Source organism: Anser anser (genome assembly GCF_964211835.1).
Source record: "Anser anser genome assembly, chromosome: 4".
Classification (NCBI taxonomy): Eukaryota; Metazoa; Chordata; class Aves; order Anseriformes; family Anatidae; genus Anser; species Anser anser.
This window is the reverse complement of record NC_139724.1, coordinates 18,557,535-18,576,531: the sequence shown is the minus strand read 5'-3', so window position 1 is coordinate 18,576,531 and position 18,997 is coordinate 18,557,535. Positions and strand designations below refer to the sequence as shown.

General features: G+C 37.3%; 1 protein-coding gene across 8 annotated transcripts in view; it reads right to left on the bottom strand.

The window, feature by feature from the left end:
• Positions 1-18,997, bottom strand: part of SLC7A2 (solute carrier family 7 member 2) — a 52,495-nt gene that overhangs the window by 13,071 nt on the left and 20,427 nt on the right. For 3 of the 8 annotated variants that reach the window (XM_083833513.1, XM_083833514.1, XM_083833515.1), the window contains 6 exons: positions 7,591-7,981; positions 6,211-6,366; positions 4,484-4,649; positions 3,784-3,920; positions 2,905-3,127; positions 165-304 (listed from right to left, as the gene is read on the bottom strand). In XM_083833513.1, the coding sequence (XP_083689639.1) occupies positions 165-304; positions 2,905-3,127; positions 3,784-3,920; positions 4,484-4,649; positions 6,211-6,366; positions 7,591-7,966 (1,198 nt within the window). In that variant the 5' untranslated portion in view covers positions 7,967-7,981. Of the gene's footprint in view, positions 1-164; positions 305-2,904; positions 3,128-3,783; positions 3,921-4,483; positions 4,650-6,210; positions 6,367-7,590; positions 7,982-13,678; positions 13,836-18,997 lie in introns of those variants that run through there. The other 5 variants (XM_083833516.1, XM_083833518.1, XM_083833519.1 and 2 more) reach the window with 4 other exon arrangements.

Genomic DNA, 18,997 nt, shown 5'->3' with positions numbered 1-18,997 from the left:
GCAGAGAAAAGTTTCACTAGTAGCCTACTTTACCTGGCGACAGTCATATTTGGTCATTTCAGTCACAAGCAAATCAAAATTGCACATATATTTTGCACATTTTCCATATATGCAACGCATTTAGCAGTGCACCTTTCTTTACAAGGATCAACTCTTAGTCTCACCTGCTACTGCACCAGACGATAGAGTAGCAACTAGTGGGGTCTTCGTTTTGGAATTGATCTGAGCTAGACATTTGAAAAGCAACCCATCCTTCGCCATAGCATAGATTACACGTGGCATTGGGAAAATGGATCCAAGAAGACTGAATAAAAAGCAAACACATGCAACACAGCAAATGCAGTTCATGCAGAGTTGTATCATGGAAAAGATAAACAATGTTAATTAATGACATGTACAGAAACAAAATTTATGATTGTAAGACAACACCAGAAAGCCCCATAGCCCAAGATACTACAGATCAGACAAATTGAAATATTTTTTTTTCCTGTAAAGTTGATTTTTCTGGGTTTGTTTGTCTTTTGTTTGTTTGTTTTTCATTTAGGTAATAGAATTGCTTCATTAGAGAGAATTCAGGTTAGCAAAGTAACTCTTGCCATCACTGTAGTTCTTGGGCATTAGTGGACAAGGAACGTGTTCCGGGTCACACTAACTATGCAATTAAGCTTTAGTATTCCTGGAAAAAGTCCGTCAGTCAGCAGCAGCAAATCAATAAGCATTAGCAGCATCTTTTATGCTCTACATTTCTATGTGAAGCTGCTGATTAACAGTAATTCAAAGAAAGCACCATAAAGTTAACTTGGGCACATTATTTCTTTCAATTAAAGCACCTCAAGCCAAGCTTCATTGAGATAATTTCTTTTTTGGAAGAAGTAAAGGTAATTATTTTAGATTTATTGTTAGCAGCACACAGAAAGCTTTTAAACTGTTGATAACTCAAGGCTCTTTTTAGATAGACTTCTTAAATTAGGTGGTTTCTTTCTCTCAGAGTGAAATAATTGTAATTACAAAAACCAAAAACATTTAAAGGACAAAAAGCAAATCCATAGCCAGTATAACCTCTGCAGCAAGCATACTAATATTTAACCAGTTGAATGGTTGCCCATGTTACTTAGGAAATCAATTATACCACTTACAGAAGGCCCAGCTTTTATGTACCACAGATGCTAAGTACCTCTGGTAATGCTCATGAGACACAAGCATTTAGGTTAGACACACATAAAATAAGTTTCATTGCACATGAACTGAAGTATGAATGCTCTTTCCAAAAAAGAATATTTCCTGAATTAGGATGACAGTTTATTCTTCGAGTAAGGATACTGTTAAAGTCCACAGCTAAATTTTTGCTGTTTTGACTTTGTAAAATTTATTTATCCTATCCCTCTTTAAGTGAATTCACAAAAATAATGGAAATATTAATGAACGTCTTTACCCAGAGGAAACAAGTTCACAACATAACATGATAAGAGGTAACCATATGAACCAAAAGCAATTATCCCAACTTTTTTTTTTTTTTGGTTAATTATACCTCTAAATTTAGGAATATGAAATACAATTTCCTTAGATTTGTTCTAAATCGACATCAGTCAACAAAAACACTGGAAGATTACTCTTTCCATACAAGGAAATACAATACTTCAAAATACACTAGAAAGAGGACAGCCGTTCAAATTTCTGAAACAGTGTTTTACCATCTCTCTTAATTTTGTTTTCCAGTATCAGTTTCTTTAATCTAGTTTCCACTGTTATGTATCCCACCGTATCACTTTTATTGATATTTATCAATAAAGGGCAAAATTGCAGTAAAACCCTTCAAACTGGGGTTTGAAGGGTTGACAACTAGATATGAAGTATGACAGCTAGATAGAATATAGCTATAATCCCAGAATAAACTGCATAAATATGACATTGTTCAGTCAGCTGTACAATTTATGTCTATTTGGAACTATTTTTTATGTCATTTTGGAACTATTTCCTCTTTCTGTCACCTCCTACATCAAAATATTCCTTTCCTTTAAATCACTGCCCAGAGTCACTGTGGTCATCTTCAACAGGCTGATGCTCACCAGGGTTATCTCAGAGTACTGTTGATATTCCTGCTTAAGCAGGCATATCTTTTTCCTTTGTGGAAAGCCAGCCAGTATTTGCATCACTGAAGATCACTTGAATGACTCCTTACCTAAAAAGCTCAGGTAGAAGACTGGCATCAGCATTCTACTATCCCTAAATTTAAGCAATGAGCAATGTTCTGTGCTATGAAAGATACCACGTTACAACTTGAGTGTAACTTATATGAAGACAAACTAATATATCTTATGCTTTCCCTGATCTTTTAAATCAAAATAACATGCTAAATTAAGGCTGCATCCACAGTTTCACAAGGAGGAATAAACTATCCTATTTTCACAGCTATAATCTACATCTCAAATACCCACAGAAAAATCACTGTCAGAAGACAGACTAGAGAAAAATATAGACAGGCAATGAAGGTGAGAAGGGGAATTAGTTAACTGACTATTCAGTTTTGCCTGCAAATACACAGAGCCCATAAAGCTGCTGAATCTTTGGGAATGGACAACAAGAAAAGACAAAATGTGTGAGGTTTATTTCGACAGTTAATAGAGAAAACTTGCAGGTCATATGTCTGAAAATACTTATTTTAATAAAGAACTTTTGGGTAAAAAGTCAAGGAGGTAGAGTCCAATAACAGTACAGTTTAAAAAAGGAACATAAATTAACACACATTGTCATCAAGACCTGCTTAAGTCTAAAACGTGTGTATAACACTTACGGATAATCCTTTGCATGAAGTGAGCCTTCAAAATGACCACATGAATGTATATTTAAATATCTTATATTACCCATCAGCTTTTCCAGAGAAAATTAGCATATCGAAGTCTTTACCTTGTGGACAAAGCACAGAGGGATCCCACTGCTACAACATATTTTGCAGGACTCCATCCAACATATGCAAATGCTACTGGCAGAGGACTTTTCTCGTCTAGTATATAGTATGGCATCATAAGAGTCAGTGCAGCTGAAACCCCAAAATAGGCCATGAAGCAGACAAGCAAGGACACCACAATTCCTATGGGTATGGCTTTCTGAGGATTCTTGACCTCTTCTCCTGAAAAAAGGAAAAAAAAAAAAACCACCAAAAACTCTTACTATTACATTCAGCTTTAAAATATAGCAATGAACACAAATTAGTACTTTTGTAAGTCTAAACACTCAGAACCATATTTGTAATATGATTTTTAAAAATCTGCACAAATTAAGCTCATCGACATAGTATATAACTCAATATTTTGTTGCCAGAAATGGCATTAAAAAACAGAGGCACAATTGCTAGATATAAAATACATTCTATATTCACAGTAGTCAAACCCCATCATTTCTAGTTATTTTCCTATAATTTGTAAGTTCTAAGTACTTAATCCATACCATTCATATATAGACCAGCCTTTAGGAGAGAGATCTTATCTCAGACAATCACCAGGTGATTAATATGATTTGGGCAGAAAAAAAAATATACTAAGCACTTCCCAGGCTTAAGCAACAATTAATTTATTTAGAATCGAAATAAAATAAAAATCTGCTCCTTCCTCATAGAATGATAGCCACGTTCAGGAATGAACTCAGACTCATTCTTCATGGACTGAAGAAATTTCAGGACAAAGCAAAGGAAGGACAGTTAGCAGATTATGTTGTTTTGGAACCCCCAAAGGTATATTATGCATACATATATATATATATACACACAGACACATATAAATACTATACCAGTTGTTGCAATGCAGTCAAATCCTACAAAAGCATAAAAACAGGTTGCAGCACCAGCCAATGTTCCTGTGAAACCATATGGCATAAAGCCACCGCTCCCATATATACTGGTCACATTCTCATAGGATGAAAAATTCCTACGAAGAACAAAAATACAGCAGAAAAATAACTTATTTTTTATTATTGGTAGGACAAACAAATACATCTTCCTCCCCTGCAACTCTGGAAAAAACATGTAAAAATGCTCTCATCAAGACAGAGTTCTGCTTTACAAAACTGTACGAGAAGACTTTTGCACGTCAAAAATTGTATGACAAAAATAACAGTAAGTGGAATAATACCTGAATCATGTAACTATCACCTTACTCCCTTTACCGTTTGTTGGTAAGAGTATGAAAATACTAATGATGTAGGAATCTGCTGTTGTCATACTCACATTCTGCAGTTAATACATGGCTTAAAGACAAGAAAAGAAGCCAGTAACTTCTCAAATAGCTACAGACAAGAGTGTCAAAATAAGACTTTAGGAAACTTTTTAGGAAACTACAAACATGAAAATAAAAATATTTTTAAGGGCATAAAACGCTTATCACTCCCATCAGCAGAGCTGTCTGTTAACACCTGCAATAGCACAAAAGGAAGTATAACAGAAAATTGCTTGGAATATGAGCAAGTAAATTGATTCTTAAAAAGTAATTACTCTGTTATTGCAGTAAGGTTTATGAGATATTCTTCACTTATTTTCCAGTTGTCAGCGTCTCCTTTCACAAAACCAGAAATCATAACGAAGAGTAGAACCAAGATGTTAATAGCAGTGAAAATTTTATTCACCCATGCAGATTCTTTTACTCCAAAAGATAATAGACCTATAAAATAAAAATAATTTTTAAATGTGAACAGTCACTTACAGTAAGAAAAAAGTTATTTTCAAGACAATATACGTACCAGTACAATTAATAACACTTAAAAAAAAAAAACAGAAGTAGATTTTACACCTTTAAAAAGTGGTAGCACAAATTTAATAAACTGTCTGGTAGCATGGCGACAGGAAAGCGTATTGGAAACCATAAAATGATAACTTTCTTCAACTGTACTCTTGAAATATTTAAAAATATTTTGAGCAATTTTTACTTATTGCTTTTTGAGGTTTGAGTTCATATCTCTATTTCACGCTACGGAACAAAAATAGCTACAAAAATCTATGCTTACTACAAACAGTTTGATAGAATCTATTATGCACAGAACAAATAATTATTAGATTGAACAAATCAGGTTATTGATCTAAGTTTTTCAGAGCATATCCATCTCAGAGTAAGACTCCCATTTCCTAGCTCATTAACAAAACCTTTAGAAGAAATGCACTCCTCCTGTTCATAAGTACTGATTCATAGAGGTTCTAGAAAAAAAGATTGATATAAAATATGCGTGCCTTAGGTTGCAGACTAATGCATTTAAATGACCTGAAAGTTATTCCACCAGGGTCCTACTGTGTAACACTTGTAAGCATACTAATAGTTTAATGGAACAGCAGGCAGAAAGCAGATCAAGAAAAATTAAATACAGTGGGAAAGTCACTCTGGCTTCTTTGCATTGTAAGCATTTCCACTAAGAACACATACATGCTTTCCCTCATTATCTAGAGATTAACTCTGAAATTTTTACGCCTCTCAAGATAATGTGTAAAAAATTTCTGCCTCCACTAACGAGACATCATAACACAGAAGTTATCATGAGCTGTTCAATTTTTCTTCCCTAATGGTATTTTGGCCACAGTTTCTAAAGATATGGGTGTTGATTCAGCCTGGAAATCTCTACACTGAAATGTGACTCACAGTGCAGGTACATCCTAAACCTAATTGAAAGCTGCCTTTTAAATAATTTTGTTCTCAAATATTTTTTCAAATTTTCAATTCGGGTAAGACCTCTAGTGAATACTGAACTGTTTCTAGTATTGGTGGAAAACAAGCTATACACTTTAAAACACGCATACAGCTTTCTTGACTTCCTTCACTCCTTTAAGAATATTTACTTGTGGAAAGCAATTGTTAAATACAAACATACAAAAAAAGTTTCAGCATTCTGGAGCTTTCTGATCAAAAAGGCATATGCCTCAAAAGGCATAGCTTTGGTGTCAGTTTTTGTAGTTTAAAAATACGTCATGAAATGAAGATTTTCATGTTATCATCAGTCTGTATCACAGGTTTAATAAAAAGTGATTATTTCATGTTTCGGATTCAAGAAGAGTTCATATAAATTTAACTCCCAGAGTAATTTTGTCAGTACACAAATGTACATCTAAATTGTTCAAATATTATTAAGGTATTTCTGATAAAACACTAACTACAGTTTAACTTTTTCTTTTTTTTTTTTTTCCTTTAAGAAACTGACACCACAGACATCATAAATGAAGACATATCTGTCTCTTACCTGATAGAAGCAATATAAGAAATACAGCAAAAAAGTCAGGATACTCTGCCAGTCCAGAGTAATTCATTTTGAAGTAGGTTCTGAAGAAATGACCAATCTGCTTTCCAAGAAGTTCATCAAAGGTGCCACTCCAGGCTCTTGCTACACTTGATGTACCTTCATAAAATACATGCATATTTAGCATTTTGCATGCATACAAGGGAATATAGTTACTTCTAGTGACAAGGAAATAAAACTAAGCACACTGCTACTTGTATGTAGAAAAACAGAGCTTGTGCTAAAACAGTGATAATTTTGAAATTTTAACGTTATCAAAAGTTTCTACCTATTTAAATGATAACATTATTCTACAACTAAAATATACAAATTTGTACTTCATTTGTTCCCCAAATATTGCAAAATTATTTCTATATCATTTACACTTGGTGTCATTCTGGAAGACACTTACTTCTAAAGTTGAATTATGGTACATTAAACAATGGAAAACAATGTAAGAAAATGGTTTAATAAAGAACACAAAGGAAAGATTGTCCACCTGGAAATAAAGCCCAAAAAAAAATCACTAGCAAAATTTATATTGCTAGTTAGTATTTAAGACCAATACTTGCTTCTGGTAAACAATGTATGGGGCCATAGCTAAATACAACCATATTTTAACCAGTTTCCTACCACGAATGCACTTTAAAACAACAGTTATATTGATTTTGTAGTGATTTGGGCAACGTTCCTGTAAGTAGATATACATATGTATATACAGATAGGCATGCTTATACACAATATACCAGAACACGTACCTCTGGAAGAAAACATATATAAATCAAATTTGTCATCTTTGCCAAAGCACTGAAGTAGTTATTTGAATGTCTGCCACATAAGCATTGATATTACCCAGATATGGCAAACTTTGTGTTTTATGGAATCACAACATAGGACATCATTTAATTAGCATGAGATTATAGTAACAAATTAGAAATTAAGCATCATGAATTTCTTGAAGGGAGATACTATAGTGATGGGGCCCTTATAAATGTCTTTCTGTGTATGTTTAGAAAAAATATTGATTTCACTGAAATTATTCTTGCTGACCAAATACAGCAATGAAATTGTGTTTATTCCTGTGCACCATCACTACTGTCTAACAAAACTTTTGTATTAGTTACTTAGTTCCTGCTGCTGAAGACTGACTGTTTACAAAGCATCTTGTCTCTTTATAGTGGCAATGAACAGGAGGAAAAAGCCTAATCAAATTACCTTGGTTATTTGATCCCAGTAGGAATAAAAAGAAACCGTAGCTAAATACAGAGTCAGAAAGACACAAATACGTAACTTATGTCTGCTTTCTCAGAAACCCTCAAGTCCCGTGTTTGTTTCTTGGCTTACCTATAATATAGGATAAAATGAGATTCCAACCAGTGATAAAAGCCCACAGCTCACCAACAGTTACGTAAGTATACAAATACGCAGAACCAGTCTTGGGAACACGAGCACCAAACTCGGCGTAGCAGAGACCTGCCATCACAGACGCCAGGGCAGCAATGAGGAAGGAAACAACAATGCTAGGTCCAGAATCAGATTTGGCTACTTCTCCAGCAAGGACGTAAACACCAGCACCAAGGGTACTTCCTACTCCCAGTGCTATAAGGTCCACCGTCGACAAGCATCGGCACAACTTGGAGTCCTCAAGGCTTTCACCGCCAACATTCTTCTTCCGTACCAGGCACCGAACAAAGGTCAAAGCTGGTCCACAGGGCAACATGGTGGATGGAGAGCTCTGAAATAAAATACGTCATTGCAGTGCATAACAAGTACCCCAGAAACAGTGAAAAACAGCCAAAGAAAGGCATGAAGAACTTCAATCACACCTACTTATTAATACATTTACTCTTTTCTATGGCATTAAAAAAGCCATCATGTTCTTTTTCCCCACAAAACATATGAGGGATTCAGTTATATTTAATATATATATATATAATATATATATTAAAAAAAAAAAAGAAAGAAAAAAGAAGGAATAGCTTCTATTTGTTGTTGACATTAAAAAAGCCATCATGTTCTTTTTCCCCACAAAACATATGAGGGATTCAGTTACATTTAAAATTCAGTTATATTTAAAATATATATATATATTATATATATATATATAAAAAATATATATATATTTTAAAAAAAAAGAAAAGAAAGAAAAAAGAAGGAATAGCTTCTATTTGTTGTTGGCTTCTTCTTAACCATTTCTAAAACATTACCAAAACAGACATCTGTCATCTCACGAATCATTAAGGCTTTTACAATAAGGATCATCACCAATAAATATGGATTTTTAAGATGTAAAACTCCAACATCAAGGCTATAAACACCAAAAGCTTTAAAATACAGCATTCTGACAGAGCCAATGAAATATCTTTTTGGATTCAAATGACATGGCTTTTGCCTTTAGAATTCACTTCAGTAAAAAACAGCTTGAAAGTAGATTAAAACAGTGTTTCTATTCCTTCCCACACAAACAATGTTTCCCAGAAATAATTATCTTTAAAAGAAATGTATAAGCTCTCCCTGGCAAGCTTCTAACAAGAACCAGTAGGATAACTACTCATCCCACACCAACTGCAGTTTCTTCAGTACCCTGAGTGCTTGTCGCGGGGGGGGGTGCAGTAAGTTCTTGCCCATGAGGTCAGATTTTGTGACCAGCTAGGTCCTGAAGGCCAGTAGGTGAGGAGCATTTCTCTGGCTTGTCATATGGGTGCCTGCTAAGAGGAACACTGGTGGTTTGCTTCCCAGCTCAAACCAGATGGTAGCAGAAGGTCCAAAGCATTTGGCTGGAATGCAGGACACTGAAATCCAATAGAAAATAATATCTCAAAGAGACAGTGTTACTGTACAGGTCCTGTCTTTCTTTGTGCAATTGCATTATAGATGACTAACAGTTTGGTAAGAATTAAGCTATGCCATCTGCCATCTCCCCAAGCTGATATTTGTCGTTGCAGCCCATACCATAAATATCTACACTGTGCTCATGATTTTTTAAGAGCAATCCTCATAGGAAATGATTTTCATTTAGACAAAGATACTCTGCTGGTATATCCCTCCGCATACATATCAGTCTCCTGAATCAGTAAAGGGCATTTCTACCCACAAAAGTTCAATCTACTAACAACGACTTTCAAGATGGATGTCTCACTATAGCAGTATTTGATCCTGGAACAAAGACTCGGAAGCAAGAGGACAGCCATCCTGAATGCAAGATTGCCTGAAAAATATCCCCTCAGGTATTAAAGAGAGAGAGAGATCTGAGCAGAAACATGTTCCTCCTCTTCCTGTAGCTCCCCAAGCACACTGACTTGTCACTTTCATCTTTAAAGAGGGTTCATTAAAGTCTCCATTCACCTTTCAGGGAAAGGGAGGTTGATAAAGGAGAGTGAATGGAATTGAATAGCTCCAGACAGTGATGTTTAGTGCCCGTTAGAAAGTTGATGGCTGCCCCAGGACAGAGCAAGAAGGCAAGACAGGCAAGTTTCCAAGGCTCTGTTGCAATTAGGCAGTTTGGCCCTTCAGATTCCCAGATATAAATATCTGCCTGCAGTGTCCAGACTTCAGCCACTGAGGCAATTTCACACACCAGCTTGGGAACCAATATGATGTGAATGTTGGCAAACAGAAGATATCCAGCAGCTCTTCTGAGGGGAATCGATATTGAACTATTCAGACAAAATCCCCTACTGTAGCTCCTCAACTCTAGTAAAAACACCCCATTCCCTCAAAGGTAGGCTTTTCTGTCCTGGCTTGTACTTTGACAAGTATTCCCAAGACTGTTACGTTTTCCTATAATGACACTTCTGAATCAGTAGCAATCACTTAAGATGCAATTTCGATATATTCATAAGGCTGCAGCCCATGGTGACAGGCAGCAACACAATTGTGACTCCATGCCCTTCCTCTTAGCAATTTCAATGTTGCAGAAATAAGGGTGGTTTTGTTTTTAAGGAGTGATTTATTACCTTTTTTTTTTTTTCCCCTCAAATGATAGATCATTTGGTATTTCATTAACAGGAAAAAGTATTCTGTCAGACTTTGTTCTCTCAACACTAATCAGTTTCCAAGACTTTTGTTATTCAAATGGCATCTCAGATTACTCTGTTCCTTTGCAATCTGGGACAAGTCCTGAAGACTGTAAAGTCATTTATCACAGTGGCCAGCTGGGTGCTGTTAGAGTTTTCTCTGCTGAGAGGCAATCCATATGACAAAATATGTATTTCTTCTGCTTCTACTTTCTCCTACTCCAGCGGAGAGAACAGGAGGCTGGCTCTTGCCAACCACAAGCCAGTAAGATGAAACACCTCTTCTGACTCAAAGTCACCCTCTCTTTAGTCTTTAAAAATTGGAGCACAAGCAAAGACAAGGTACAAGATACAAACCTTGTGTCTGTAGAGGAAATAAATCCCTCATACTGGAGAAACATATCATTTTAGGTATATCCATCCTAACATGGACTTGAAGAACACATAGCCTTCTACGATGACCTCTGCAATCCAGAATATCTCACGCTGTTTACTAATTATGTGCGAATATACAACAAACAATGTCTGAGTGCTGTTTCACAACTCCTGTTGCAATGTACCAAGTACAGAGTGCTGCCTCAGACAGGGGCCCCATTCAGATTTGGCACAGACATCCAAAGAATCCAGCATCCATCACTTCATACTTGACAGGAAGAACTGATGGGCTTATTTGGTCTCCACACGGCCCTAAATGGCATAGGAGGTGACAAAGTGTCTTCAGAAACCACTGGCAAGCTTAACCTTCTTCCAAGGTGCCACCCGCAAGGTACTGCAATGCAGAAGAAGGTAATCCAGAGGAACGACCTGGGCACAGGTCCACAGGGACGTGTGCTGCCACACAAGCACACCTCACTGTCACACTGTGGCTAAGCAGGTCCCACAGTCAGCCACTAGCCACAGAAGCAGGAAGGCTCCAGCAGGAGCTGGGAGTACCTTTTGGTGGCAGCATTATCCTGGACAAGCTCACACTGCTGCCACAGCACTGAAAAAGGGCCTTACTCCTGCTGCAGTGGAAACCTGCCCCTTCCCAGCAGGCTGACCGCTGGGGCCTCTGCTTCCTCGCTGTTTCTGCTGGCAGCAGCTCTGGCCGAGGCCCCTGAGGGCTGCCTGTGCACAGCTGACCAGCCCAGGCCCTTCTCCAAGGCCTCCTGGCAAGGCATGCTTGACAGCTTGAGCTTGACGCTGACCAACAGCGGGCAGTTATCCCTGAGTGAGGCGAGGAGCAGGCCCAAGCTGCTGCTTCTCCCACGTGTTCAAACCTGCGCTAGGCGCCACGTCGGTGAAGTCTACTTCACAGAGACATCTGTCACAAGCAAACACCTATAAGTCCACTCGTCACTGACCTTGGCAAGATCCTTTTGCCGCAAACAACTCAGTTGGCAGCTCCCTGGCTCTGCCTGCACTGGGTCACCATACTCCTGACGTCGCCCCTGGATTAAGTTTTTCTTTAGCTACGGATTATTCTATAACACAGAAAACAGCTCCAGCGGTCCTCTGAAAAGGGGAGGCCCCAGTTCAACTGCCTGGGACTTGAGAACCAATGCTCAGTCCGCGTTAAAGCCTCTCCCTTCCTTGAAAACGTTCCTAGAAAGAAATGTGCAGCCGAGCACGTCACAGCTTAGTTTTACCCCTTCAACAGCATGCAACAAAGGGACAGGAGGGACTGGAGCACCTAGTTTGGACAGGAAAGCAATTGGACAGACCTATCTAACACAGAGGAAAAAACATAAGCTCCTCACGTCTCATGGACATATATACTGTATGTTGGAGTACTTGACTAAGCATGGATCCTTCTCCCATTCCTTCTGCCCCTTATCATCTTGTTTGTTCTGACAGACTCTGCTGATGACAGACCCTTCTTCTTAACTTCAGTCTTTACTGGTCAGGAAAATTCCTGGTTGTAAACCAGCTATTTTACTGCTTGATCTATGTTCATCTGAATGCTAGCTCAAGCAGATGAGTTCAGCCTTATAACTCATGGCAGGTCTCCCATTCAGATGGATGATCAGCCACATTTAATGGCCATCCATTGCTAGCCCTCTTCTAGCAGCAAAGGTTTGCTATGAAAAAAATTGTGTCTACAAACAGAAAGCAAGGGGCAAAGTCTCCACATGGAAAGTTTCTATTCATCTTTAAAATTGCACTGACTACTTCATAGTCTGTAAAAGCCACCATTCTCACAAAGCATTCTCTATGTGAAAAAAGCTAACAGCCTCCTACCCCAAAACAAAACGCAAACAATAGGTGGATATTGATAGCGCAGAAAAATTACTGTTATATCATAAAGTCGTTGTGAATTGTACCACACGTTCATTTCAAAATGACATTTTAATTATGCTAAATGAGTGATTTAAGTCAGTACTCATCAAACCCAAGCTGTACATGGAACAAAACAACTTTTGATTAAATAACCTCTGTGTTGCAAGTCAATATTTTGTACTAAATTTTCCATTTAAAGTTCTAATGAAAATGATAAAAATTCTCATATGAAAAGTATTATATAGCCACATAATACCTCTGAAAGTTGTTATACTGTTATCAAGATGTATATTTAAAGATTTCTTAAGCAAAAGTAATTTAATTTACTTCTAATCTATTTTGTTGACTTCATATTATATGTTGTAATATACTTCATTAGGTGCAGTAGTTTTACACTTTAAATAGCATATAAATTACTGAGAAAATACCCCCAACAAATTTGTAACATACTCAAAATGCAGAAATATAAATATATACAGATTAATTCAGTCTTTCTTCAGCCTCAGTTTCCTGTAAAAACCTGTGAAAAGTTTTACCAGTTGCACCAGTTGTTTTAACTCTGTTTAATTTTGGTGAAAAATCTTGTTTGCAGGATTTATTATTCAAGATATGTTATTGCAAGACCTTATTCAAAGTTGCAGTATCTAGTGCAATAATACATGAAAGTAAAAAAATAAAAATAAAAATCAGAGGTTAAGCATAACTATAGTCTATGATTTGTACGTGTGTACACAAATGCCCACGCAATACATGATTCTACTGCAACTGCAACTTTTTGATGTCCTAAAAGTTGATGTTGTGCCCAGGACTTTCAAAAATTTTCCACTGTCTTGGAATATTTAAAGCAGTGCACCCAAATAATACATAAGGCCCTAAAACTGGAAAGCAGCACCTGTAACAGAATATGCATAAATGGAAAAGGAAAAATTTACTACCTAAAAGCAGAAATACCTTCCATTCAGACTGAGAAGGAAAACATAGATCACATCTTCTGTATTAACACATTAATTCGCACTTAGAGATGTAACAATGTAAAGCACACTAAATTTAATTCTGCATAGCACATGTCTCACTATTCAAAAAGCACATATGTTAAAAGCAGAGTTTCATATGAAAAGCTGCATTGTTTTCAGATTGCTTCTTTTAGCATTACAAACCTGATTCAGAGCAACTTCTGCTAGGCAAACTTCTGCTTCTCTTGCCCAGTCCTGAACTTCTGTAGTCCTAAATGTCAGAGTAATGACTGAAAGTGATTTTATTGAAATATTTGCTTAAAAGCAAGCTGTAGGTGGTGTGCGAGCTGCTGCGGCAGAGGGGGTGGAGGCTCCACAGCCCCAGGTGATTGGAGAGCTGGGAGCTGGCAAATGATTTGCCCAGCGAAGGCGGGGAGGGAGAAAGTCTTGCTGCTGCTCAGATAAATCATATCCACCCTCTTCGCATCATAACATCTCATCAGGATGCCGCTTTCTACACTGGAATACCCCTGTCTGCTTACATACAAAGCATACGCAGGTGAGAAGGTACCCCCCATTCATCCCCAGGGGACTCTTTTTAAACATCCTGGATGACAAAAAAAAGTGTGGATGTAAAACTTTGTCTCTGACATGAAATCTAAGTCTTCCCAGCTTTCACATTTGCTGCCCTTGTAAAAAACAATTTGACTTAGAAGTGTGCTGAGCTCTTTGAGAACCACTTTGCAACACTTTGAAACCTGAATCCTAGAGCATAGCATGAAAACTGCTTTTGCTAAGTACATTTTAAAAGAATATAATTAATTTGAAAAGTATTGCTGTGATAAGAAACAAGAGAGAAGAGTCTCTATTTACAATGTGGTTAGAGACCATTCTGCTGAACTGGGGTAGGCACACCGTATAGCTTCTTCTACTTTATATGGCTTGAAATGTAAAAAATTTAATTCAGTCTAATGCTGAAGACTGGAATTAGAATAGTCCAAATACTCCTGTGACACGATCAATAAATAATCCTCAGTTTCTTAAAAATTAGCTTCCAGAATAAACTAAACTCCAATGGATAATATACAGCTGTATTTTTATTACTTTCAGTGGCAGACAACCCCGCCCTAAACAAGCAGTAGAATTTCCAGTCAACATTATTCACAGTATATTGTTTCTCTTAAAACACTTGTCTTTCAGTATCTCTCTTTTTGTTCAGAGAACATTAAAAAGATGCTAAAAGGCGTAGGGAGGAAAGCTCCAGTGATGTCAATGCTCCTGCTTCCCCTCATGCAGAGCAAATCCCTGCTAAATACAAACTGTGTCTCCTTTCTAGCTAAGCCTTGCCCACTTCTGAAGCTAAGGGAATCTCCTTGTTCTCATAACTCTGCTTTCCACCAGTTGTATGGTACCATCTCCACTGTAGATCTCTCCATGTCAGACCTAATTGCCAGGAGCTCATTATCAACCCCATTCTCCTATCTCCCTCTTTAAAATTTAGCCTTGGAAACATCCAGTCAGAAGACAAAAACAAGAAGTTATGATTGAGGTTTATGCTGCTAATCGGTTTTCTTGGGTGAAAACAGAAAGAAACGGCTATTAAACTGCATCATTCTCACCCATTACAATATCTAGGCATTTATTTCCCAATGTTTCAGCCTCTAGGAAGTCCATTAATAACTTGGTAATTACTTGCATGGATTATAGTTAACATCCTCAAGGCCAGTGCTGAATCATTCCCAACTATGTAGATCCATTAGAAACTGTTGTTAATGCATAAATTAATCTATTAATCATGGGAAAACATTCCTCCTTAAAATAAATAAATACTGTAATTACTTCGTAATCTGCTGAATACAGAAACGCTTCTTGACTTCTAAAAGCTAGCCTTCCCCCCAGATGAGCTGAGCATGAGGCTAGCCTGTTGGTGGTGTTATGCTCCCTCCGATGGCTTTCCAGTAGGCTCCTGCTGGGTTAGTGGTGATGCACTGCACTGGGCTATGAATTTCTGCCACACCTAGGGCTGGAACCACTCTCTGGCATAACACCACATGTAAATAGTTCCCAAGTGGCTTTATTAATAAAAGACAATTCAGAAAGGGAAAAAAATATTGAGAACTACTGCCCACTACTTCCTAAACGTGGCCATAGATGTGGTAGTGACAGGAGAATGGGCCCAAATTTAACCAGGGGAACTGGAATTCTTTATTTCCAAGAATGTAGAACAAGCTGAAGAAAGTAGTTTAATTTCAAATTTGCATTCTGATAGACTTATTAATTCCCTACAATCATAGTTCTTGCTATAGCATCTAGAAAACACCTATAAAATCTCTTATGGACATTTTATGCACTGTTTGAATTTGTAGATACACACATTTCAAAACCTCTTGCACTGTGCAGAATTAGCATAGACCTGTCAAGGGCATGTTGTCATATTCACAGAGCAAGACAAACAGTTCTTGCTATTAAATACACAAACCTGGTCAGACTGAGGCCAACAGCAAAACTGCAAGTTATATCGTTGGGGTCAGGATTTGATTCAAAATAAGGACTTTGAATTAGGAAACAGGAGGAAGTAGATAGTAACGACAGAAAGGACTAACTAACCCTTACTCCACCAACAGTACACAACCACAGCACGACACAACATTGCTCACTTTTCCACAAGAAGTATTTTAGGGATGTCAACTGTCCCCAGACAAGCTGCAGTATACCCACACAGCATCTGCATGACTTCCATTGGGAGACCACAGGCTGGGAGCAAACCAGAAGCTAATTTACCTGCCAGTGTAGACAAACCCTAAGGATACTACAAGTACATAATTCTCTTCCCTAACTTCCTATAGTATTCTGAACACAGTCTATACATGTACATGTCTTATGCAGGGAGCAACCCCAAACAAAAACTCTTCCAGTTTGGCTCCCAGTTTGTTTCTAGTTACAAATCCAACAGTGTCCTGACCAACAACATTACTTTATAGCTTCAGTTTTGTCTTTAGAGAGCTTTGGTTTTAGCATTTTCGGCTCCTTAGCAACTATATCGTACTTGGATTAATCTAGTGCCTCATCCAACAGTTCTCTGACTCCAGGGATTTTTGCAGCTCATTCTTGCCATAAAGAATTGGATCAGAAATTCTTTTCTTGCTATGAAACAGCTGACCACATTAGAAAGCATGAACTGTAAGAGAGAACTATTTTATGTGTTTTATTTTGCTACAGAAGGCTCCTTTAAGACTTTCTCTTCTCGTGTCAAAAGAGTATGAAGATATTGACAGAGCTGTATTCAGAAATTTATGCCCAGGGAATTGAAAAAAAATAATTTACATTCATTTGCAAAAAGAAAACTCTTGCATGGACTAAACCAAAATACTGTTGGAGCCCAAATGACAAACTGATTAAAAGCTGCTCTGCTGTTGTCTCTGACTTGTCTCACAGCTACAGCCCAGCAGCTCCAGGCCAAAAAGGCATGCCGTTTTACATAACCAGAGGCGTTAGCTCTGCAAAAGCGTATCCACGTGCTTGTCCATATGGCTACCCATATTGTGTGGAAGTTAAACATGAACAAAAGTGCTGGCAGGACTGGCGTCTAAGTGAACCATTACAATTCCTCGAATAGAAATCTAAAATAGAGCCTGCTGCTTCGCCTTGGAAGTCAGGACTTTGCAGCCAACTGTAACAAAGGTAACTTGACATCCACAAGAAAAAAAGGAAAACATGACATGGTTTGTACAACTTGTGTAACTCCAACAGGATTTGAAAAGATATATTAGCATTCATAAAAGGATTCATGAAGTGCCAGCAGGAATCTTTTCTGTGTCGAGATAAATAAAGTAATGAGCACCTCGATGTAATCTGCTAGGATGATCCCATATGTAGGCATTCAAGTCTCTCAGTCAGGTATCTACATGGACAGTTGTTTCCATTGGATGCCTTAAGATCCTTGATAGCAAAAATATTTTAAAATGTAAAATATTAAAAGATTTATTATTTTGAAATTCACTGAAGTTCTGGAGTATTAATTCATACAAGTTTTAAATATGCTAGATCAATGTCCCAGAAACTTCTGCAATGCTAGTAGTGGCTCTGAGAGCTGATATCCGTGTTAACTTGAACTTGGGAGAAAAAATGCCTCCACTCCAAGACACAGCAGAGACAGCTGCTTTAACTGCAATGAGTCAAAATTAATGAAGTTCTAAAAGCAGAGGAACAAACTGCAAGCTAAAGTACTGTCTAGAGTATAAGAGAACTAGTTATGTATTCTTTCAGCACACAGGTTTCTGATTTTTAATTGCATGTAAGACCATGTATCATTAAGAGGGCTCATTTCTGCATATGAAAGAGATCTCTCAATGAGGGCAAATAGATCTGGCAAGGAATTTTCTGATTATAAAACTGGAAAAATCCATTCACTGAAGCCAAATATTCCCGTAAGAACAAACCAGATTCAAAGGAACACAAAATTTAGAAAAAATAGTCCAATTAACTATTTGTGAGGATATGCATAGCTCCCACCTCTGAATATTCTTCATAGTATTAAGAAAAATGAATCTGTATTTACATATGAAAATAAAAGCCCAGCTTCCCCCCCCCCCAAAAAAAATCAATTCAATCTATGTGCTAACCTACATAAAACAATCATAAATATCTGAGAGAAAAAGAATCGTTATAAAACTCAGTGGTAAATTAGCCTAACCCTATAATGTTGTGATAGGATTGTTTCTGAAGAAACTAAATCACAATTCCACAGTCTTTAAAGGGCTTCCTATTTATTACAACACTTTTATTTCAGGTTGCTTCTCACAGTTTAAGCAGCCTACTGAAATTACTTCCTACAGAATGCGGTACAGATTAAAATAAGTTATCACTTGCCAATTCTCTCAACTTTTTGTTTAATAATTCTCTTTCACTTTGTACTTAGAAAGAAAAATACCTCAAATCCTGACCTTCTGTAAGAGAAATGTAACACATCCTGTTAAATATAATATATTATTAGACTAAAATAGGCAGGAAGAATAGATCTGCTAAACTGCACTTCTTGTGTAACAACATGAAGGGCCACATTAGGCACAAATTCCTACTAGCTATTTTGACCCAAGAATGAGTCATTTAGCCTAATATTAATCACGTCCCAAGCTACTACCAGCTATCACTTGCTGATCTCCCAATATTCCCAAAGGGGCTAAAGGAACTGTTTGCAGTGCTGACTCATAGAGCAGTCCCCAAGTCTAAAATCAGAGTTTTGGAGAAGCCTTGAAGAAAGAATGTATCTATTTAAAGCCATGCTCTCTAAAAAAGAAAAAAATAAATAAATCCACACATGCTTTCTGGCCTGAATCCACACCTTGAGTAGAGTGCAAATACAAATAGGGAATTTAGATAGAAAAGCTTGTAACGTATACAAAGAAGAGCAAGAAAATCAAAGCTGCAACTAACACTCAATCCGTAAGTGAAAGTAAAGCCATGTTTTGCCAGGGCTGAAACGAATGGGTCTGACATCTCCTTGGGGGCCTGGGAAAGGAGCAC